Source organism: Xenopus tropicalis, chromosome 4, assembly GCF_000004195.4.
Source record: "Xenopus tropicalis strain Nigerian chromosome 4, UCB_Xtro_10.0, whole genome shotgun sequence".
Classification (NCBI taxonomy): domain Eukaryota; kingdom Metazoa; phylum Chordata; class Amphibia; order Anura; family Pipidae; genus Xenopus; species Xenopus tropicalis.
This window is the reverse complement of record NC_030680.2, coordinates 120532675-120557823: the sequence shown is the minus strand read 5'-3', so window position 1 is coordinate 120557823 and position 25149 is coordinate 120532675. Positions and strand designations below refer to the sequence as shown.

General features: G+C 40.9%; 1 protein-coding gene across 1 annotated transcript; it reads left to right on the top strand.

Annotated features, from left to right (window-relative positions):
- sun2 (Sad1 and UNC84 domain containing 2) lies at positions 1 to 24617 on the top strand. The gene is made up of 19 exons (XM_012962518.3): positions 1 to 153; positions 495 to 698; positions 3053 to 3166; positions 8472 to 8629; positions 9422 to 9553; positions 10768 to 10866; positions 12379 to 12472; positions 13958 to 14028; positions 15281 to 15426; positions 16436 to 16663; positions 16750 to 16827; positions 17170 to 17213; positions 17408 to 17573; positions 18296 to 18523; positions 18636 to 18720; positions 18799 to 18914; positions 18993 to 19160; positions 21609 to 21701; positions 22172 to 24617. The coding sequence occupies exons 3-19, from the start codon at positions 3063 to 3065 to the stop codon at positions 22283 to 22285; spliced, it is 2124 nt and encodes a 707-aa protein (XP_012817972.2). The 5' UTR covers positions 1 to 153; positions 495 to 698; positions 3053 to 3062; the 3' UTR covers positions 22286 to 24617.
- Positions 24618 to 25149: the final 532 nt, after the last annotated feature.

Genomic DNA, 25149 nt, shown 5'->3' with positions numbered 1-25149 from the left:
GATGGGCTTTGAATCTAATGCAGACAGCTGCATCCTAAGTTGACAGCCCAGTGTGTGTGTTTGTGTCACTGTCATCTGCACACTCACCAGGAGAGCACAGAGAGGCACCCAGCCAACGTCACTCACCGCGCTTTCTCTTCCTCTCCTCTCACTGTGGGTTTCATGCTGTGTTTACTTTTTAATGTGATCCTTATAGCCTGCCAGCCTCCTGCATTGTTCCTTTAACCATTACCTCGCTACTTAACATTGCTTCTTTATCTGCTTTGTCGTTATTACTGCAACCCACACTCCTGAAGCCGCTCATTGCTTGCTCGTTGCTTTCTCATTGCTTCCCTCAGCCGTTTTCACTTTGTACACCCTATTTTTTGCCTTTTATTTATTTCTTTGTGTCACAATAGAAAAGATCTGCGTGTTTTTCTCATTCTCCACTCACTATTTGTTTTAAAGTTAAAAAAAAAAATTCCATGCTATATTGTGTGTTTTTTTCTTTGCAGAAGCTGAAACATTTTCCATGCACCCTTATACTGTGCCTCCTCCCATTTGTCACGGCAGTGAATTTGCATACCGGCAATTTGATTATCTCTCGACCGATTTGATCTATTTCCTTTCTTCATCCGGGGAGAAATGATGAAAATTTGAATTCATAAAGGATTGGCGACATTTGGTTAAGAAAACTGACAGCAGGGAAACTCTGAGAAGTGAGGTTCTATCTATCTATCTATATATATATATAATATACAGGAGCAGGTAAATAGAATTGAATAGAGGGTGGGGTATTGTTGGGACCACTGGGTTTTCATGCTAGGCAAATAAAGTCCATATACAGTATAACAAAGGCTCAGAGGAGTGTGACTTGCAATCCTTTGTATGGGCTTCAGATTGAATGTAATGTTCCCTCCATTGTGACTTTTATGCTTATTAACAGACATATTTCTGCTGGAAGCAAAACCATGACAAAGAAATGGTGTCTCCAGAACTGTTTCTTGACCCTGCCATTCTCTGCCAGTGTACCCTTAACAATGGGGCTCTAGAGCTGTGTATCCCCTTCTCCATGGGCAAGCAGTAGGCCCAAATTATAAAGGCTGTTTTCTATATACATAAACCCTGTGTGTACTCAGGTCTGGGGCCCTAAAAATTGCACCTTCTGCCTTCTGGGACTTTCTGTATCTGTAAATGCAATTCCTCCACGTGCTGTTTATTACATGTGTAGATAAGACATCCCGGTTTCTGTAAAACTTGCTGACAAATGTATGGGGGCAGGGGGGAAAGAAAACAGACTTGGGGAACTTTTTGTAATAAGCATGTGTCTTTTATGATTTGCCTATTGTTGATTTTGCTGTGGAAGCTGTACCTGTTCAGTCTGGCTATGTCTTCGTAGTGGAAGTTACCACAAGTTTGTGTGTCAGGTTTAGACAAAATAGCAGTGAAGTCTATGAAGTTGGGTTTATAAAAATCCTTAGCTGTGTCTGAAATCATTTACAGCTTCCAAATACAGTGAGGAAATTGTAAGAAATTTAATGGGTAAAAATAGTGGATATGGATAGAACCAGAGACAGGAGCTACTAATACTTTTAGATGTCCCTGGTATGTTCCTGCTACCCATATAGCATTGACTGCCTGGGAAAGAAGTTTTAAAACAAAAAGGTCTGATCTGAAAGAACATTGTTCTACATTTATGCAATTTGGGGGAATGAGTGCTTTCTTAAATGGCGTTCGGACCATTTACGAAGTTTGTAATCAAATGCTATATTAAGTGCTATACCATAAATGTAGTTTATTTGATTAGGTTTGTTATGTGCAGAATACAGCACGTAGGCTAGACTACCAGATCACTGAAAAGCAAAATTCATAAAAATTTGAATTGAATACAGGTATGGGACCTGTTATCCAGAATGCTCAGGATCTGGGGTTTCCTGCATAAGGAGTCTTTCTGTCATTCGGATATCCATAACTTATTTCTACTCAAAAATAATTTAAGTACAAGGTACTATTTTATTTTTACATAGAAAAAAGGGCTTCCCTTAATTCTGAACTTTTTAAATAACTGGTTTCCAGGTAATGGACCTGTATGCTAAGGTGTAGAACAATATTCTCCATTATCCAAGCATGTAGTGAGTGTAGAGGAGGAGATAGGAGATTTTTTTTAAACTTAGTCGAATTGATAAGATCAATCCATCAGTTATAGGAGGAGATATATTGTCTGGGTTGCTTAGGAAAATGGCATGGTGGATCATTACACTTGGTAATAGGCAACCTTTGGGCCTGATTCATATTCAACATTAGTATTTTCATTCAACAACAAATTCCCAAATTATTATCATCATCTTTTTGTTTTCCATGATCAGTTGTTCAGGTATGCACTAACATTTGTAGTCATTATGTAGTATAACATTTGTAGTCATTATTTAGAACTAGCTAATGTTCAGTGTAGCTGGGCACATTGACTGTGCTGTGTTCATTCTTTAAGTCTTGCCCAGTCTTTTGGTGTTTGCACCTGTGCTCAGTACTCTGCATTTAATTGTTATTGGTCATTGGATGTGTCTGTTTGGAAGGGAATGTTTTAATGTCACCATTTATTGTTGGATTATGGTAAATTTCTTAGTCTATGTACCTTGTGCATGAAATACATAAGGGATCTGTGATTTTAATGGGATTTATAAAGATCATCTGATTATATCCTCTTCCTGTGCTTCATTGTTGTGCTGCCAAGTTTATCGATTCCAGCCCATTCAGTAGATTGCTAGGGGTACCATCCTTTTGGTAAATTATTATTTATTAAGTACTGTATAAATCCTTTATTCCTGGATACTGACTTGAGTAGCAACTGAAGGGAGCGTAGAGCCCCCAGGCCCTTGAGCAAAATTTAGTGTTAGGTTCCCTCTTCTTATCACTGCCAAACACCTGTTTCCCCAGTGCCTACCGGGATCTTATTCCCACTTCCTATATTCACCGAGTGAGAACGTTTCCATTGATTACAGTGGCAATGGAGTGAGCAGTGTGTTATGCTATGTACTGTAATGCCGACCACCTCATTGTAACATGGTTTCCATAGGTAGGCGAAAATGTCTCGGCGGAGTAAACGTCTTGGGACAGTGGAGCAAGAGGACGATAGGATCAGCACCAGCAGTATTGAGAGCCATTCCTTATATAAAGAGGGTCCTACAAGGTAAGACTTTATAGGGTTTTAGTATTTGGCCTAATGAAACCATAATTTTAAGGAACATTCAGATTTATATTCACTCAAAAATAGTAATGGTTATTTGCAAATGTAGTTGCATAGCAGCATTTGTTTGCCCCTTTATATACTCTATATACTCTGGTTCTGATAGGGAGGCAGGCCAGTCCCTAGCATTGGCTTGAGGTTTGCAGGCAGGTAGACTATATAACCAAGCTCAGCACTCCTTTATGAGTTTCTGACACCACAAAATGATGCAGTCTGATTGATTAGGTGGGAGAAATGTGATTCTGGGGAAAACAGACAGCAGCCTAAGCTCACACCTTTGGAAATCTCTCCGCCCTTTTCCACAATATCCTGGTCAGCAGGTCTCTGAAGATATTGAGTGGTGGAATCTGATTTGTCAGATGAGAGGTGTGTAACCCCTCTTTTCTTGGCACAATTCTGTAGAAAAGATTCACACTCTCTTTTTTTGGCTGTTTACCTGTATTTGGAATTCAGTAGACTTTGCCCCTATGCATGAAATGTACTGGGAACTGGGATTTACAGTGCAATGCCTCCACTTAATGGGCACTGAGGAGCACACCTCAGGGGAATTCCACCAGGAAAATAAATCACACACAGGTTTGCAGAAACAAAGATTAACTTTATATAAAGATAAATGAAGCATGAAACAGAATTTGTTACAACCCCTGGATACACGTGGGTCTCTCTAAATCCTTGCACTGTGTCTCAAAGTGCCACAGTCCCACAATCAACTCCGGGTGGGCGAATCAATTGCTCAGTTCAGTCCCTGGCAAAGTGTCCCTTCCCCAAGAGCTCTTTTAATACCTCAGCTAGTGCTACCTGCCCCAAAGTACCTTTCCCTTTGGATAAGGCAGGTCCATGTAGCAAGCATACAAGAAATACCTATCCTCACACTGGGGGGACACAAGGATGGCAACAGGCATCCATAGCAGCTGAACAAGATGCAGAACACTCTTTCTCTTTAGGACTGGAGCTCAAAGCTGTGCCAAGCTGAGCACACTGCAGCTTCTCTGATTACTAGCAGATCTTAAACTTCTCTGCTTTCCTCTGTTTCTCTGGATCCGGCTCTGGTTGGCTGCTAAGCAAGGAATCTTTTATAGCTTGATGCCTGATTTCTTGTAAAAGTGCCAATGACACAAGGAAGCGCCATACAAGCTGCTCTGCACATGGACCTGGTGCAAGTGCTATATGAATTGCATGTAGTGTCTCATCTGCTATCTGTGAGATACAAGTGCTGTGTTGCTCGCTTTCTAACATCCTGTGGTGTGTGGGGAGGAAACTGCATTCACACAGGAAGCTGTGTTGTCCCTACTGAGATGCAGGCTCCCCTGCACATACCCCTCGGTTCCACCTGCATCAAAGCACCATAGATTTAGCAATTCAACAAATCTCAAAATCGTTTCTAAACTGCTGTATTCCATAGCAGAACTACCTCCCAGACATAGTCATATCACATGCTGCCCAAATAATCAGAATGCAAATATTATCATAAAGGAGATTGTGTTTACCCAGAGCATAATCTCTCCTTGGAACACAAGCATTAATAATAATGATACACAGGCAGTAATGTGTGTGTGTGTGTGTGTGTGTAGCATGAGGCATAGGATAACATCCTTTTTAAAGGTTATTTAAGGTTATTAAAGTTTTAATTATTTAACAATGCAACAAATATTCATTCCACACTACCCAACCATCACAACCTAGCCTGCCATGCTACAAAGATTTCTATACCTGCACTCAACCAGCCCATAAGCAGTAAACCGGTTGGTCAAAAGGGGGTTGGCATAGTATGGAGGGACTGGGCCGCTTATATGCCACTGGAGAATAAATTGTAAGCCTGAACCTACTCGACCTGCAGTTAAATACATGGGTTTCTGGCTAATCTGCCCACTAATACTTGGGCAAACCTGAGATTGAAGCTACTCTATGTTGCTAACCTTCTGGTAGAGATGTACAGATAACCCCTAGGCACAGTAGCTTCTACTTATCTGTCAGCTTAAACAGTAAAGTTTAGCGTAGGAGTGGCTGGGAAGGGGGAACTACTATACAGCTACTATAAGGGTCCGAGCCCCCAGGGTCTGCTGTATTGTATTTGCACCGCTTAGATAGAGACTTGTTTATTCAGAGCTCAATATACTTAGAATGTATTTGCAGCTTGAAGGAATACTGTCATGAGAAAACATTTTTTTTTTTTTTTTTAAAAATGCATCCGTTAGAGCTTCTCCAGCAGAATCCTGCATTGAAATCTGTTTTTCTAAAACATAAACAGATTTTTTTATATTTAATTTTGAAATTTCGCATGGGGCTAGCAATATTTTTCATTTCCCAGGGTGCCACAGGCATGCATGCATTGATAAACTTCAGTCGCACTTTACTGCTGAGCTGCTGCAAGTTGGAGTGATATCACCCCCCTACTCCCAGCAGCCGATCAGCAGAACATGGAAAGGGAGCAAGATAGCAGCTCCCAGTAGGCAGCACTCAATAGTAAGAAATCCAAGTCCAGCTAACAATAGGTTACCTGAAAGCAGTTCTAATGTGTAGCGCTGGCTCCTTCTGAAAGCTCAGACTCAGGCACAATGCACTGAGATGGCGCCTACACACCAATATTACAGCTAAAAAAAATACATTTGTTGACTCAGGAATACAATTTTAAATGCTTGTATTGAAAAAAAGTATATGGAAAAATCTACTGCCTTTAAATGGCTAATAACTTAAAGTAAAATACTTAATTTACATCATTTAAAGCAGTGCTGTCCAACTTTTGTGGTACAGAGGGCTGGAGTTTTTCTGGCCTACATAGTGGACGGTTGTTAATGGAAGCCAGTTTTGACCACTCCCCTTTTTAAACCACACCCACTTCAAACCACGCCCGTGTTAACACAGGAGCTTTTAAAAAAATATGGCACTAAAGTGCCTAAAACAGCCCCCATAGACAATGTTGGAAGTGTTTGAGGGCTACATACAGCGTTCTGCACAGCATATCTACAACCCTTCTGGAACTTAGCAATGGCTATGGAATAGTTTGTGTATGTATACTGTATAATATATTATATTTCTAAAGCAAGAACAAGGTTTTTGCAACTTCAAAGGGGCTGTACTGTATGTTATATGTAAATTCTTATTAACACCTTTCTAAAATGTTACTGGTTCCTCCATACATTAGTTATACTGAGAACATCCATTTACACAAAGTCTTTTCGTGCCCCTCCACCAATGGCGATGCAGTTTGCAGATGGATGTCTCCAGTAAATGCTAACATGTGACATAGTCCAGATATCAGACATTCAGCTACGTGCTGTTTCTCTACAGGTTTCTGCTGGAAACCATAAGAACTAGTGGGGATGGCAGACAGTTCCTATCCCCTGAACTTCTCCTCCTTTTATAACTGCTAAGGAATTTGAGAGCTTAAAACTTTGCTGCCCCTCAAAATGCTCCTCTGAATTAGGAACAGCATTAATGCCGGCAAGAAAGGGAATTAGCTTTAGGCCTGTGCTAGCACAAACAATGGTTGGTTAATACATAAAGAACATATAAGGGGTTATTATGAAACAAAAGGCAGTGCAGTATTCCCTGGGGCACAGGAACTTGTTAAGTGAACACTAAGAATCACACTCTTGCCCCCTTAGTGCTTTAGCACTTGCAACCCGGGTAAAGTAAATTACCCTTATTATATTTAACATTGGTAGATACTTTAGTATATACATTAGGGCTGTTCAGTCTGTGTCTCTCCAGCTGTTGTTAAATTCCCAAATTATTTTTTTTTTCACTCAGATTGTGGCCCTTTTTGCAATGCCTGAAGCCTCACACCTCGGACCCTACCCCTGTTATTCATTCTTAAACCCAAAATGATGTTCCAGTTAACTCAATATCTCATTCAGCAGAACAGACGCTCCTAAACATCAATGCAATTCACTTTTCAGCAGTACTTTTAATGATTCACCATCACACACCCTCCTAAATCTAAATCTGACACACCCATTATGAGCAATATTACACCCTTCCTATCCCTGTACATCGCACTCCTGATCCATGGGTTTGTTAGCCCCTAACATGGGTTAAGTGCCAACAGCCATCCAAATGACTCACTACAGCATGACGAAAACAGAGCTCTCGTTATTATAGAACCTTTCTTCCTGTAAAGAAGATGCAGTGCTAAGCAGCATTCCTACTGGGACTTTTGTCATGTACCCATATGAACTCTGCACAGGCATCTTTTTCCACTTACCAGCTTATTGGCACACATTCTTAATGAATTATGAGAACCTCATTATGCTGTTGCCCAGGGACAGCCACCCCTTCTCTTTAACTGCATCAGTCACAGCTGAAGTATTAGATGGACCTTCACTGATTCATTAGTTCATAGTTAACTCTAAACATGGTATAACCTTAACAATTAAGTTGGGGACACTTGGCAAAATGAGTTGCCCCATGTGGCCATATTTGGTGTAGCTAGATGCAGTTAGTTAGAGTAACTCATGCAACTAACAAATGTCAATGTCAACCCTCACCCACCTGACTTCAACCCAGTTCAGCCATTTGAGAATGCTGTAAGGCACTTTAAGGACGATGGCCCACAGGGAGATTTGTTGCCTTTCCACCAGCAACAAAGTGAATTGCTGGTGGAAAGGCATGCACGTTTGTTTTCTGAAGGAGCGTGAGGCAAGCCCATCAGCCTTAAAAACTCTCCGACATAGATGCAACGATTAAAAGTGTCTTATCTTGCTTGGCCTTATCATGCTCAATTTATACAGTAGAGTGTTTACAAAGACTGTTATTGTTTATCATGGGCGGCCTTATGGATCTTATAGTGTAGAAGGTGGGCTGATAAAAGCTGCTGGTGGAAAAGGTTGACAGCTTATCGGCATATTTGGGAAAAATTCACTAGTTTGCTGACCTTACCAAATGAGTGGATCTTTCAGTGTATTGGCCAGCTTAAGTTATGTCTCATGAGTACACCCACACACAGGTCCAATGTCATCAGTAGCCATTTAAACTACCAGCAAAGGACTACCCAATGAAAACCCAAGTAAAAGGGGAGTACTTGGGCCACAATGGTCAGTAAGCCTCCTAATGATTCCTGACTTACATTACTGATCATAAAGTTTAAGACAGCTATGAATGTAGCTTTGTGTTTGGTGGGTACAAATATAGTATCTAATTTTTACAGCTAAACTTGCTCTTGCTAGAGATACGCTTTAAACAAATTGCTGTAAGAGCTTGTCAACCCTGTGACCACCACAATCAACATATCTGTATCTGTCTTTTGCAGGAGCCTGAGGAGAAAAGTGACCACCCTAAAACACGCACCAACCCCTCGCCAGTCTGCCCATCACTCACACTACAGTGAGACAAGCTCCTACATCACCAGAGACAAACTAGGGCATACTTCTGAGCTTCCAGAGACAGACTATGATGCCTCCTACTGGGGTGAGACAGGAAAAAAACAAATACAATGCTTTTCTCCTTGTTAAGGCCTGCATAGTGATGTTATCATTACTGTTTTCAGCAGTTTGACAAACATTTAGATTCTCAATGTTTATTCCATCACTAGTTGTAGTTTATAGGAGGTCCCTATTCCTGTGGTGTCCCCTTCTCACTTGAGGTTATCAAGCAGCCAGTGACAGCTAGGAAGTGGTATGTTGCACTTGGCAGCAAATGAGGGACAAGGCAGGTTCTTTGTGATCTTCCAGCTTGTAAAGGGGGCTGCCAGTCTGTCTGCATTACAAGGAGTAGTGTCCTTTGCATTTCCTGGCCTTGAATTTCATTTGCATATGAAAAATGTAACAATTTCTTTTAGCTGGACTACTAAATGAGAGAGGATCCTGTGCCATAGAATTACTATAAGTTCTGTCAACTAAGGTAAATTATTTAAAATATATTCAAGTGAAGGAATATATTAGAACTGCCAATCCTTTGAGGCGGCTGTTTGCATCTTTTAATGCCGCCCTTAAGATATCATGGCTGGATCACATTCCGACAGGTCATCATAGCCAGAATACACTGGAGATCATAGGCTATATTTAATCATGCATTCATTTCTTTCTTTTTTTTTTAGGTGAATTTTTTTAATCAGCTGCTCAAAACAGGGAAATATTTTATCTCAGTGGAAAAGTAGGCAATAACTGACTAGAGTTAATTGTTCACCCATTGTTAAATCTAGCCTTTTTAGTTAATGAAAATTTCTACAAGAGTTGAAATGAGTTTTAATACCATCACCAGGAGATAACTTAGTGCGCTCTCGTGTTGGCTTGGAGAGGTCATACCAAAGCAAAAATGGCGTCTCAGAAACACAACTCTCTTACGACAAGTCTACTTCATCTTCTGGCTATTCCTCTGAGGAAGATTTTACAGGTATTGTATTTCTCCCCTTAGGAGTATTTTATACGTGGCTGATACTGTATACACATACTGCCTGTATTTCACAAATAGACCAATATATAAATATGGAGTGACTGAAGGTACATGATGTTCTTGAGATACTGGGGGCAATTTAATAACAGGTGAAAAGTTTACTTCAGGTCTAGTAAGCCATGGCAACCAATTAGATGTCTACTTTCATTATTCTAACTTCAATACGCTGTACAATGTGATGTGCCGATATACATATGTCTATAGTTATGCAGCCAAAATTTGAAAAGCCATACAATTATTAGTCAAGCTCATATTCACCAGTGGAAATATCAATGTGTGTTTGTGGCAAGATTTATAGGGAGGAATTGTAGGCACAAATTTGTGAAAGTTTTCATGTCATTTATATAAACGTTGCAACAAAATTGCTGCAGTGCACAAGTTGTGCCTATCAATATATATGAGGCAGTGGTGCAAGACCAGTGTCAGACTGGAGTGTCTGGGGCCCACCAGGGCTGCCACCTCAGGGGCCCCCAAGCCAGCCGGGAACTCTTCCCTCCACTTGTCAAACCCACTGCCAGCCTCCAACTCCCCCCTTACCCCATGTGTGCTACATACTTTTTACTTCAGGGGTGGGGGTGGAGCACCAAAGAGCAGGGACCAGCCTGGGTTGGCGGGGCCCACTAGGTATTTCCCGGTGTCCTGTTGTCCCAGTCCAACCCTGTGCAAGGTGCAGAGGGCCAGGGGACTGTATTTTACATATCCCATTGACTGAGCTCCACATACAGGGCTCCCATTAAGCATCACTGTATGAAGCGCAAGGGAGATAATATTTATGGCCACGTCCCTCCTACAACATGCCTATTTCATCTCAGGTGAAATTGCTTACGATTTGCTACCACTGCATAATTTTGTGCCTGAGTTATCGGATGCAAAATTTGTGGTGGGTTTCAGAGCGTGTAAGACTATAATTCTGGGGGAAATGCTGCAGTGTGGGGAAGAAACAATGTTTATTTGTTTTTTGCACTTCACCTATTTTAGTGAATGAGGTCCATTGAGCATTTGTTTCTGAGATCTCTGTTAATCAGTTGGACTAATTAATTCTGTGTATACTATATGCATAGAAATAGGGATATAACTTTGATCGGATATTTAACATAGATATACGTACTTTATTTTACCCTCACTCCCACACTTAACTGTTGTGTTGTATCCAGGCCAGCCTGGGCCCAGTGAAGATGTTACACGGCTTTCCCGTTGGAAAAGCATGGCCAAGAGTGTGGCAAAACTGCCCTTGCTCCTGTTCTACTTCCCAGGTACGCCATATTTAAAGAGGTGATATGATACTCTCCCCAGGAAACAGAATTTGCTTCTGCCTATTGAAAAGTAATTATGAGCATAAAGGTGGCCATACACGGACCGATTTTTTACTTACAAACGACCGATTCCCGAACGATCCGATGCTATCGTTAAGTTATCGTATAGTTGGTGGTGTACGAACGATCGTCGGCCCACTAAACGAGCCGACATTATCGTCCCCAAAATCGATCGGCCAGGTTTAAAAATTTTGGTCGTTTAACGATAAAATCTGCCAGTTGGTGTGAGTGTCAGACATTTGTCTTTCAACGATTGTTCTCTGCGCATGTCACGATTGCCAGCAGCGGAAGTCAACGACATTCGATCGTACGTAGATGTACGATCGTACGTATTTTACGATAATGATGCGACAAAATCTTTCCCGAATTATCGTTGCCCGTGGATGGCATATCGTATGGGAACTCGATTGCCATACGATCGTTTGTCGATATAATCGTTCATCGCACAACGAGCGAAATCGCCTCGTGTATGGCCACCTTAACGGTCAATTTACGAAGGTTTGGTCAGGGATGCTGGGTGTAATGGCTGATGTTCAACAACAGGTAAAAGGCCACAACATAGATACAACGGTTGCTGTTAAAGATTGGGAGCTCAGCCTTATTGCTTTGCCCCTGTACCCAGAGCCTAATGGGTACCCAACTCAAGGCCCCACCACCCAGTCAGCACCGCTCCCACTCCGCCCCCAGCCACTGCTGATCCAGCTTTGCTAAACTACTTAATTCACTGTTAAAATTTAATTTTTAACAGCAAACTAAGTAGCCCTGCAGAGTGGGGAGCAGTGGTGACTGAGGATGACTGGCTTGCAGGAAGGTGACTAGGCCCAACAGGGTCGGGGCCACAAGGAATTTTTCCAGTATCCTGGTGGGCCTGGTAATGGGTATTATTACCCACTATTATCACACAAAAATGGTTTTATAAAAAGGCAGTGGAGTCCACACCTTAGGATTCATTTTTAGTAGTTTCCAAGAAATTATCTGTATTCTGGTTCTGATAATAGGGTTTTTCCCTCAGAGCTGCTGTGCTCTTGTTGCAGGGGTTAATTCATTATCCAAGCAGTATCTTCAAGGAGATGTCTCTCTGCATAGTGCCATCTCTGCCCCCTCTGGATTTTACAGTGGTGCTGACAGCAGCTTCTTCCCTCCAGCTCAGCACAGCTATTAAATGGGTCCTGTGAGTGTCATGTGTTCAGTGTTGATGCAGTGACTGGTCCGATTGTTGTTTCCTAGTCAGGAAGGGACTTTTCCCCAATGAAACAAATTGTTGGAAGTCTCAGACTGTTTTGTTCACCTTACTTTGGATCAAGTTGAAATTATTTGTGTAAAAGTTTGTAATTGATGAACATCAATTATCAACTTTTTTTAACCTCACTTACTATACACACAACCACATATCTGTGTCATTTTCTTGTCATCTTTCTTCTGCTCACTGTCTTTCCCTTCTCCATGGCACAGGGCGTGTGTTTGGTCTCCTGTACTGGTGGTTTGGTACCACATGGTACCGTCTTACCACCTCTGCTTCTCTCCTGGATGTCTTTATCTTAACCAGGTCAGTGATCATGACATAAATGCATAGATCTTTATTAACGGTCAAACATACACACATATGTAGGAAGGCATGTTTTAACATGCCTTAAGGCACAGAATACACAACTAATTGTACACAAAGCACAGTACTGCCAGCGTGATAATAGCTTAGTGCACTACACTGCGCCTTCAATTTCTACACTGCCAGTAGTATAGTGTGCAATACTTACTGCAGGATAGTACACATGTCTGAGTGACACTGACAGATTCACAGGAACTGTACGGTGGGTATGTCACAAAAATCTAAAACATATTTTTTTGTGAAATGACAGAATGAACTATATAACCATTTCCTTTGGATCAGCTAATTGTGTTTTACAAGTGGGATAATAGGCTATTACATATACGCACTCTATAGGAATGAGGTTACAAAGCCTGCTTTAAAACAAGCAAAAACTGTTTCATACTGGTGCACTGAATTCAGGTGCTAGAGTGGGAAAATTACCACTAAGATGTTGCTAAATGCTCCACATTGCTTCACTTCCTGTGTTATTGTCAGTATTTCCTGTTATGTAAATAAAGCAGTACATCTGTATGTTTTCATATGTAAGTGTATGGAAAATAAATGTTTTCTAAAAAAAAGACCAAGCGAGAAAGACTGTTTTGGAGCCATGAGGAGCCTTTCTTGTACACAAAGGTCAGTTTTGCCTAAACCAAAATCATTGAAACATTAAACCCAATAGGATTGTTTTGCCTACAATAAAGATTAATTATAGCTTAGCTGGAATCAAGTACAAGGTACTGTTTAATTATTAAAAACAAATCACTTATAAAAATGTAATTATTTTATTAAAATGTATATGGGAGATGGCCTTCTTATAATTTGGGGCTTTCTGGATAATGTATCCCATACCTGTATAAAGGGGATTTACTCCCCTTTAATGTATTAATGTGAAAGGACAAACAAGTTTAGTGAAAATGAGTTTAACATAGGTGCTTACTTATGCCAGTAACTAACAAAAATTACAGGAGTAAGCAAAGAATTAGCTGTGCCAGTCTGCGAATCCCAATGTTATGCTGCTGTTTAACTTTAGGGGCGATTTACTAAAATAGGATATTTAATAAATAGCACCAGTGCAGTTACTCACTGTAATCTATCAGCAATTAGGTTAATCTAACTAATACAATGCTTCCTTCCCAATTAATTGCACTTTATTTGCTATTTTCAGGAAATATATTGCTTTGTGTGGCTGGGGAACAGCTGTTAAAGTACAATTTCAGCACCTTGCACTAGAGAATACTGGAAACTGTTCAGTAAATGCTAGCTAAGAAGCCTATTATGGGCTCATATATTTAATATTTGGTTCTAGTTAGACTGTGGTCAATAATGCTGTTATGTATATACACATAAAAGCGCAATAATGTTACATGAGAGCAGTGGATTAGTTTGGTTTCTCTGCAAGTGGCACATGTTTGGGATTAATCTGAAGCATTTTTGTATCTACAGGCATTACAGCATGCTAAAGAAGCCTCTGATTATCCTCCTTCTCCTGCTCTTATTAGCTCTGCTTGGTGCAGGTAAGTGCCATGGATGGATGGTCAGCATCTGCTCCCCCTGCTACGAGTATTCTTGTTGGCTGTACTGTTAGACAGGTCACTGGGAGAGCTAAGGAAAGGTAGGACTGGCTTAGTTGCATATAGAGATTATGCACCTTACTCTGCCATTCCTATCTGGTGGGAGACAGGGAGGCCTTTTTTTTCCCTTAAAACTCGTGCATTAGCACAGCCTCTGAGGCTCAGGATTAAAGGATTAAACCAAAATATAAGAGGGGTGGGCATACTTCAGTCTGCCACTTACAAGCTGCTGCTGATATCAAGCTCTTGGCTTCTTCAAAAAAAACCTTGATTAAGGAGCTTCTGGGAGCTGTATCACAACATTTGGAGTGTATTTATTTAAAGACAGCTACTGTATATTGGGGTGTGAGATGCATAAATCCCTTTAGGGGTGGCCATGATGAATTACCTATACATGGGGAGACTGACTATAACTACGATTATTTATAACTGAATGTACTTGCAGTGCATTATATTTGGCTGTAACTGCACTGTCTATGATTGCATGAATTCTGGTTGGATATGACTGCACTCTTATAATAAATGGTTATGCCTGCACTGAATTATAATTGGCTGTAACTGCACAAGCACAGTATTTTGTATTTGCTTTTGTAGTACGAGGGTAAACAAACAAAAGGCCCAGATTAGGGAGGGCAAAGCCTCTAAAATAAACCCATTTTATTCGATTCATTTGTGTGTGTGGCTTTAGACATATGTGTCTATAGAGGATCTTCTACAGTCAAAGTATGTTTTAAGTCATAACTATGTTTTATCTGGCTCACTTACCGCTTGGGACCTATGTCAGCCCTCCTCATCCACCTGTCAAAGCTCAAAAAAGGGTAGCTTTTAAATGGGCTTGGGAAGGAGGAAAGGGTTTGTCTGTAGGATGGGGATCTGTCTCTGGATGGAATTTACTTGCTTATGAAGTACTCAGCAAATTTCTGAAAAGAATGTAGCAAGGTGAGTGTGACCTATTGTGTGTGTAGAAAGGTGCTGAATATGAAAACAAGCATTTGTTATTGTTCATGGCTGCTCAACGCTAAAGGTCAGAACTGAGCCATCACAGGAGAAATATATAGCAGAGAAAGTCAGCTTGTGTATAGGAATCCTCCATGCTCTTTTAGCAGGATGTGTGACCCACTGCTTTGTTTATGATACTAATTTTAACTTAATGTATGTATTTTGCATCTACATTCTTTATATTTTATCCCCCCAGGATTATGGCATTTCTATCCCTATGGGCTTGGTGGTTTGACTATCATCCCTACATCATTATTTTCTGTAAAGCACACACCCAAGGGCGAGGGAATCCCACTGAAACAAGAGGAAACAAGATCACAAGCACAATCTCTTTTATCTGAGGTACCACCAAATGATCCTCTTATTGCATCTCTCACTAAAGAGGTATCACAGCAGTCACAAGTCAAATATGGGACTCATTTACCAACACTGGGCATATTTGTACCTGTGCAATAACCCATGGTGACCAATTGCATGTGGGAATTTGCCAGGTCATACTAGCAAAGCTGGATGAGTCCAGGCCTGGCGGCACTTTCCATGCGCTGGCAGACTGATGCTCACTGTTGCAAAAAATCTTCTTGCAGGATGAACACGTTTATTTTTATTAAGCAATAATTTTGTGTTTGTTTTGAAACTGCTTAAAAATCATCATCAGTCATGGGGTGGTTGCTTTTTTTTACATGCCTTTACATTTTCCTCAACCCAAACATGCTGTTGACATCATAGAGGGGGAGGGGCTTGCCACTGATATCACCAAGTGGGAGGGCCTGCTAAAGCAAAGAGAAGGTGCAGCGGCTGAAGGTGGCAGGTCTAGAAATTTCATCAGCTGGACCTGGCACCTAAACCCATAATGGCAATCCCCTTTGTTACCTGAACCTGCCCAACTCACATATTGATCCACAAATGCCATGAGTATTCGATACACCCATGCATCACTAGACCCTATGCTGTAAGAGTGAGTCTTCATGATGGCTTTTAATTACGTGAGATTTCTTACGAACATTAATTTACCTTAAAGCAATTCATTCCCTGTGTGTAGGCTTATTTAATATATACCCGGGTATACAGGTTCTCCTAGCATATACAGTATGTCCTCCTGGCATACCTTAGTCTTTCTATACTGAAGGTTTCCCACTTCCCTCTAAACTTCCAATAGTCCTATAGGGGCTACAGCTGTTGTTCAACAAAAATATGAGGTAGTTGGTACCTCTAGACATATAATCTCTCTTAGTTAACAGAAATCAAATAGGTGTCCTGTCAGCCCTCTAAAGCTAAGGTCCCAGCATGGCAACTATCCTCACGCCTTGATAGTGTGTAGGGGGTTATAACCTTACATTTCCTTTCAATGCAGGCAGAGTTTATCTCTCGCATGGAGTCATTAGAGAGAAAGTTCCACAGTCTGGAAAAAGGACTGACCTTGCTCCAACAACAGAACATGGCAAAACCCAAGGAAACAGAGGTTCCAAGAGATGTTGGGGTTAGTCGGGAAGAAATTTTTCAGATATTTTCAGAGCTGTCAAGTGATAGGGAAGCTGCACTGATGGACAGCATCCAACAGCAAGAGGCCACAAAGGCCAAGGTATGAGAATGTCCAGATTTTATTGTGAAATAAGTAGAATTTTGTTAATAGAATAAAATTACAGTTTATTTTGTCCCAAATAACAGAATAACTTGAGGAACCTGAGAGAAGAGCAGCAAGGAAACCTTCAGGAAATGGTACAGAAGATGCATAATATGTTTAAGGTATGTGGGGCCTTAAATAGAAAAGTACTTGGTTCCCTCAAATGTTATAGAAATGACTCCCAAACTGCAGGGCTAAACAGAAACAAATAAATACTGTTTTCAATTGCAAATTCATTTATGGCTCACTGAATCTTTGTATCAATGTATATTGGACTGTACCTTAAAATAGTATTTGGATGGAGTTTGCATATAAAGCTTGTGGATAAAAAATAATACAGATGATAAAAAGGGATTTGCTTGCACATTCAGAATTAGTCAAGTGCTGCTTTAAGAAGGCAGGTAAAGGGAAACTACATGCAGACAGATGAGCTCTATCTAAGTGTTATTTCTTTGTTCTTGTAGGATGTGGAAGCAGAGATTGTGCAGCTGAAGACAGATATGAAAAGGTAAAGCCCTTCCTATTTATTGTGCTAAAACCCTAAAAAAGTTGTAATTAAACCCGTGCCCCTATAAGCAGGGGCGTAGATAATAGGGGCACATAGGGTGGGACTTTTAGCATGCACAGAACCCATGATTCTCGGGCACATTAGCAATGCACCGTATGTCATACCGGGGCTCCATCTTTTATGCTCCATTACAGTTCTGCCACAGATGACCTAAACAAGAACCTTGTGGAGGTAGAAGGAAGACTAAGTGGTGAACTTCTGGGGATAAAAGAACAACTGAAGGCTGTAAGAAAGACTCAAGCGGATTTGTCACAGCAAGTGGAAACTGTCCCAAAGCAAATACAGGGTGTAAGAGATGGAGTAAGTTTATTCAGATTGTTGTACTGTTGCAGAGCTGCTGCCTCCTGATTTCCTACATACTCGCTCTGTTTTATTGACCTTCTCTTGTTATTGGTACTCTCTCTACCCCCAGATTTTTCATCTCTTGACCTACATCCATACATCTATATTGAACTCTTTCTTCTAGTCCTTGTTTGGCAAACTTTGACCATGTTAGATCTCCTTTGTCTTCTATTTGCTATTACTTCTTTGATATTTCTGCTGAAACCTGTCCCATAACAAAATAGCATCCTCTAGGCCGGGGATCCCCAACCTTTCTTACTCGTTAGCCACAGTCAAATGTAAGAAGACTTGGGGAGCAACACAAGCACCATAAAAGTTCATGGAGGTGCCAAATAAGGGCTAAGATTGGCTATTAGGGCCTCTATGCACACTATCAGCTTACAGGGGGCTTTATTTGGTAGGAAATCTTGGTTTTTATTCAACCAAAACTTGCCCCCAAGTCAGGAATTCAAAAATAACTCCCTGGTTTGAGGCCACTGAGAGCAACATCCAAGGGGTTGAGGAGCAACAAGGTATACGATAATCACTCTATAGTCCTATACATTAAAACCCTAAATTGGAATGTTTTCTAAGTAGCAACAGTATTATATACAGTAGTATCATTCTGTGTTTGCTTTCTTGATTTTATTCAGTATCCGTTATGATTTCCATAATCCTCTTTCCTTTTCTACCTATTGCAGGTAGAATTGCTCTTTCCAAAATGGCTTCGGACCCAAATGGAAGATGGTAGAACTGGACCTCTTGCTGAGCTCTTTCTACGTCGGGATGAGCTCCAAAAACACTTGGTGGAGCTAGAGAGGAAGATATTGGCAGGCATAGCAACAGAAAGGAATGAATGGGCAGCTCGTGCTCACACCTCTGTAGACAGAGAGTTGCAGGCAGGAGGACTATCTGGTATAACCAGAGAGGTACTGTATTTTACTGTATCTATACCTCATCTTTACTAATGCTTTGTTCTCCATACCGTTCTGTCTACTTTTATAAGTCATAACTTATTTTCACTCGCTTTCTAATGTTTAGGAGGTCCATGAGATTGTAAATCGTGCAATCCAAACATACAGTGAAGACCGTATTGGGATGGTGGATTACGCTCTGGAATCTTCAGGTTAGTTGTGTCTAAACCTTTCTATCACTGTAGCCTAACGAAGTACCATCTAATACATTGCTTTTGTATCTATTTCAGGAGCCAGTGTCATAAACACAAGATGTTCTGAGACATTTGAGACAAAGACAGCTCTTCTTAGTCTGTTTGGTGTCCCTCTTTGGTACCAGTCCCAGTCTCCTAGAGTCATTCTTCAGGTAAAGGGCTGGTATCCAATACATATTTATTTCCTTTACCCTATAATAGGATAATCATGATTGTCTTTTCTTTTTCAGCCGGATTTGAACCCAGGAAATTGTTGGGCTTTTCGAGGGTCTCAGGGTTATGCAGTTATTCGTCTGTCCAGCCCTATCCACCCAACAGCAGTAACTATTGACCACATACCTCGCTCCTTGTCACCTAAGGCCACCATTTCCAGTGCACCCAAGGACTTCTCTGTCTATGTGAGTTGTTGTAGATTATAGGTGGTCGTGTAATGTTAATTGGTCTTGTGATAGAGAAGTAGGATTTCATTATATATATATATATATATATATATATATATAAACCAATCCTCAAGTGATAACCTTGAATCAAATGCATGTATTGCATAGAGCTGCGGCCGAGTTGCAGTCTTTTCCTAGCTATGTATATACTAAGGTTTACTATAATAAACCTGGTGAGTAAGGGCGCCCAGTGTGCATACAGACATGTGTATAGAGAAGAGTTTCCTTTTCTGTCTGATTCTAGTCCTAATCCTAGTCAACTTCTGACCGATAAACCCATTTCTTGGCAATCATGTGACATGAATCTACTACATTCAGTGATACTTTGGTCCTTGGTCAAAGCATTTATATGAATAATACATTTCCTAAGCAATACACATTTATAAATGTACTTAAAATGAAGGCAAACCTCTAAATATTCATTGGTTATAAATGTTGTAGAAAAGGAGTACATTTATAGTGTGCATTACGTATGATATTTCATCGTATAATTCCTTGCCAGATATGGAAGAGTGGCAGTTGCCACGTAATGCAATACAAACATGCAGATACATAATATCCTTTATACAAAATAGACTATGCGCCTATGTTTCCCAGAAATTTCTTAAATAAAGCAAAAACTTGGTCATAAACCAGGATTTTTCCTAGATGGTTCTTATTTATATTTATAATATTTATCAAATACATGTACTGCAGCAAGCATAGGCTTAGGGCTAGAGTTAGCCACCTCACCCCTTTTATACCAGGTACATATTGAATCCACTTCCTGCACGGCTAGTTAGCAATTAATTTAGATGTGTGATACATGGCTGCACATAAATCAGTTCAGTCTGCAGCATGTATCTAAATTAAATTCTAATTAACCATGTAGGATATGAATTCAATATGTGGCTGGTATTAAAGGGGTGAGGATGATTTGCGGATGATACCGGAGATAGAATACCTTTTTCTTGTAGCACCATTTAAGACAGTTTGCAGTTGGTGTTCATTTTTCATTCTATTTTTATTTTTGCTTACTCGGCTTTTCAGGCTGGTATTTTGAACTGATATGGTTACTAGATGCCTACTTACCTTAGTTCTGAGAAATAGGAGAGGGTCGAAAAAGAAATGATAAAAATATTTAAAAACTCTATCCTCCTGATTAGTTGGGTGTTTATCTTTGTCAAATAGGAGGTATTTAAATGCTAACCCTTCTGAGGTGCAAGTAGAATGTCATGGATTTGTATTAGTTTAGATTCCAGCAGAACCAGTTTTAATAGTGTTAAATAGGCCTCCTGGTATTCCAATTGATTGCGACGTATAACTGCATATAGCAGCAGCCACCGGCTGTCATAGTTATACGCTCTGAATCAGCAAAACCTAAGTAATGCCTTTATATCTCTATTTTCCTCATGGCACGCATACATACACTAAGGGGCAGATTTATCAAAATGTAAGATTAGAGGTCACCACAGAAAAACTCACCCACTTTCTATTCATTCCTATGGGATTTTTTGAAGTGTATTTATCAAATATATCAAACTCAAATATATCAATATATCAAACTTTCACCCAGTGATAAATACTCTTCTAAAATTCCCATAGGAATAAATATAAAGTGGGTAGCTCCAATCTCACATTTTGATATATCTTACCCTTATAAGAGTCAGAAAAGGATGGAATGAACTTTCTGCTAGGAAAACATAAGCCTGAGAGAAGCTGGTTGATACCATATTGCTTTGCTCAGTCTTCAAGTCTGGATTGGCTTCAACTGCACATGCTTGGTGTCAATGATCACTTGCAAGAGAAGACGCAAGATGGTGACTCTCAACCCTGCTGAATTACTTTGCTTTTAATCAACTGCCAATGAAACGGGCAGATTTATTTTTTGTGGGGGGGGGGTGCAAATTGCTGTGGTTCCGTCAGGGGAGGGTGAACTCTCCAAAAATACATCCTATGTGATGTGTACCATAAAGCAATGTGATTGGTGACTCTAAAAATAAATCTAAATCTTAAAGGAGAAGAACTAAATAAGCCTTATCACAAAGGTCTATGTAAATACAGCCATAAGCACTTACAGTAATGCTGCACTGAGTCCTCTATGAAAAGAAACACCACATTTCAGGGCACAGCACAAGCCTGCTCAGTTTGCTACTCTTCCCCCTCCCATCTCTGCTGTAATCTGAGCTGAGAGCTGTTACCTGCCTGCACACTGCTGCCTGAAAGTCAGACCAAGCTAAAATGGCTGCTACTATCTTAAACAAATAGAGGGAGCTCTAGGGCCGTTTATAGTAAAGCATTCTGCAGAATAAATATAGTGTTCTAGCTTGCACTATTGTGAATATTATGCATCTATTGGCAATAAAATGCCTTAGTAGCTTTTCTCTCCTTTAAGGTAAACATGGTGATGTGTTTATCAATTTGCAGGGTTTAGAGGAAGAGTCACAGAAAGATGGACTTCTGTTGGGAAATTTTACCTATAATCAGTATGGGAAACCAATACAGACTTTTTCTATACAGGTAACCATTTAATTTCTCCATCATATTAATATATTTTACAAATGTATTTTTTTTCATTTACAAGTGCCAACATAATCCATGGGACAGTACAATGGGAGACAGGTACATACAGGAAAACATGCACACTAGCCATGCCCGCCCAAAAACCAACTTGACCCAGCATGCCACCGTTACGTCTACACCTGTGCCCCCTCTCTGATGTCACCAAAGGAGGTGGGGCGGGGGGAGTGAATAAATGAGCAACAGGCCACACAAGGAATTGGAGTGCACTGACCTTACGGGTGGGGCCATGAGAAAGGTAAACCCATGGGTTTCAGGCCAGCCCACGCACTACTGATACACACATAATGAAAACTGTTGCTGAAATGATTGATTGGATAACATGGAAAATCTTTATATAAATCTGAATATAAATTCCTTACTTGTGCTCCGTTCCCAGCAAAATTATTGCTGTTGTTTTTTTTTCCAAGGGAGGCGACATACCCACTTATCAGCTGGTGGAACTGAGAATTCAGAGCAACTGGGGCCACCCAGAATACACCTGTATTTACCGTTTCCGTGTTCATGGCGAGACAGAGGTGTAGCCAAGTGTATGGCGCCAGACTTCAACAGGAAAACTGCAGCACCATGCGGGAGTTCCACTCTGTGCATCACAGAGCCCACACTCCCTGCTTATTATTACAGGCTTCTCCTATGAGGATCTAGTCTGAGAGCCAGTCATATTCCGCTTTCTGTAACAGATCCCCAGCTTCACCAGCGCTGACATTTAAAGACCAGATCAGAAGGAGCCCCTTTTGCTTCAGCCTGTAATAAGCTTTGAATGCATCTTAAAATCCTACAAAAAGTTATTTTGCTACACGAAGTAAGTTAAGTAAAAAAACAAAGTATTTCTAAGCAATGCCAAGGGATTGGAGGCAAATGTGTAGCTATGTAAGGAGCCCTCCTACAAGCCAGACAGGACATAGGAAAACATTAGGCCTGCATCTGTCCAACTGAGAATAATTATAACATAATGTAACAATGCAAAGTGCAGGGATAACGCTTGTACTTATGGGATGCTCCCCCTACTCACTTCCCTCCTATGTTAGTAGTGCTGCCCTCATGCATAGAATGAAGGGGTATAAACATTTGTGCTTGCAATTGCAGCCAATGGCCATTGATATGACATTATTTTGCCCTCCAGTTGGCCAGTGGCAGGGCTAGCTTTAGGGTAGAGAAGAAAGGGCAGGTGCCAGTGGCTGCCAATAGTGATGAGTGAATCTGTCCAATATTTCCCAAACAATTGCAAAACGCATTGAAGTCAATGGGCGTTTTTTCATGGTGAAATTTGGTGTATAATTTCACTCATCACTGGCCGCTAGTATGAAAGGGGCCCTATGGGGTGGGGGCATAGTAGGTAAAAAGGGCTTTTTGGAACCATTGTTGGATATTTTTATTATATACATCAGGTGCATCCAAACTGCAGTCCCCCAGCTGTTATTGTACCTCAGTTTACTGAACAACAGCTGGAGGGTTGCAGGTTGAATATTACTGACCCATGTAATTTCCCCCCGCTGATATGGGCCCCAGCCTTCTCTTTCTCTGCTCCTGCTAAAAGTATAAAAGATCTTCGTTAATAAGAAATAACAAGTCACATGACTAAGGTAGTTTTAGGAAGATGTTTTTCAAAAGTTGTGGTTTGGTTGTACATGTATATATATGTATTTGTTCTTAATTTGCACTTAACTGCCTGGGTTTATGCACTGGTAATTTAATGACATGGACTGACCTCCCCCCAGGCAGTATTACATGGAAGTTGTCACAGTATTAAATTCCCAGCCAAACTGAAGTTCTGTACATGAAGTTCCAATTGGGTATTCCACACCGGCGCAATAATCATAGAAAGGAATCAAGGCAATAGCACTGGGTCGTTCCCACTATAGGCACATCCGGACTGCTGAATCCAGCTCCAGCTGAACTTCCACCCCATGGCATCCTTCAGCGGCTGGAGGGCCACAGGGTAGAAACCTATAGTATTCTGTTTTTAGAAGCAAATAAGTGTGTTCTTTGTTTAGTATATACACCTGTGGTCCTCCCACATTTGCTGAACTGCAGCCAAAGGCAGTTGTAGGATTCTGTGAGTTTTAGTACAGCAACAGAGAGGGCCGCAGGTTGGGCATTCCTCATTCACACAACTCTGGCCCTGGCTATTTAATGTCATTGTATATTTTATATGTATATGTGTTCCTTTGTGTATCTGGAGTTGCACTGCCCTGCTTATGTTATTCTAGTTACTTCCTCTCCTATTGCCATTGCCCAGTCATAAGTCATTTAGTAAGGTGTCCTAATGTTAATTACCACTGAATTTTTCTAGCCTGTGGCACACCTTGCAGTCTGACATTTTGACAAGGGCTATCGTAAGTAATCATGGGCCCCCATAATACTAAGTTATCAGCTCCCTCCCACCCCAGGAGGACCCAATAATTAGCACTGCCAATAAGCAGAATGAAGCTTCAACAAAAAATAATATCCCATGCATGCATGTTCATGTCCCTGGTCTGCCTGGCCACACCCCATTATGCCAAAACCCCAATTATTCACCCAGACCCCACCCCATTTACAACCTGCAAATTACACATTTGAGTTTCTTCAGGCACCCCTGTGCCATAGCGTCCCACCTTGATAGCAGCCATGATTCTGATGTGCTCTCAGACAGCAACAGTAAAATACTGCCTGGCAGAGTGAGTATCTCTGGGTTCCAAATGTCACTGCCAGCTCCTGCCATGGGCACACTTTTCCCCTTTCTTTTGAAAGCAGCACAGCAGTCTGATCACTCCTACCTGCTGTCAAACCATGGGCATTTAAAGAGAGATAGAGACAGGTATTGGTACATTGTACTCCAACATTACAAGCCCCCCAGGTACCAGATCTTTTACATGAATGGAGTTTGCACTTTTTAAGCAATGATTATATTTCTGCTGTTAAGGAAGAATGTACATATTTTTGACTATATATATGCAGTATTCATGCTATGTATTTAAATACCACACAAGAGTATTTGGTACCAGCTTGTGCAGACTGTTAGTAGGCTGTATGACTTGGCACCACCAATGGACTTCTGCCACCACATCTTAGGTGAACCCTACACCATAATATTTAATCAGGCTTTGTTTATTTGTCAACTTTGGACTGTGCAGCCACCTATTACTTGGTCAAATGCATAGGACAGTGTGACACCGTGCAGGCAGTGAGGGGCAATTAGGAGGTAAGATATAAGCATACCATTTATTCAAGTCATTAGGTATGTGTAAACTTGACAGGGGCAAACTGACATTCAACCCAAAGCTGGACAGGTGGCTGTATCCCAGGGGTGGGCAAACTTTTTGGCTCACGGGCCACATTTACTCACCCCCGGGTCGGGTCAGACCGGGCCAGGGCGGGCAGGGCCAGGCCAGCATTACGCCCCCTT

Excerpts from the sequence above, each read along its gene's own strand:
- sun2 (XM_012962518.3), top strand. The coding sequence starts at position 3,063 with ATGTCTCGGCGGAGTAAACGTCTTGGGACAGTGGAGCAAGAGGACGAT. Across the intron at positions 14,029-15,280 it reads ATTAGCTCTGCTTGGTGCAG|GATTATGGCATTTCTATCCC; the intron begins GTAAGTGCCATG and ends TTATCCCCCCAG. Across the intron at positions 18,915-18,992 it reads CTCCTAGAGTCATTCTTCAG|CCGGATTTGAACCCAGGAAA; the intron begins GTAAAGGGCTGG and ends TTTCTTTTTCAG.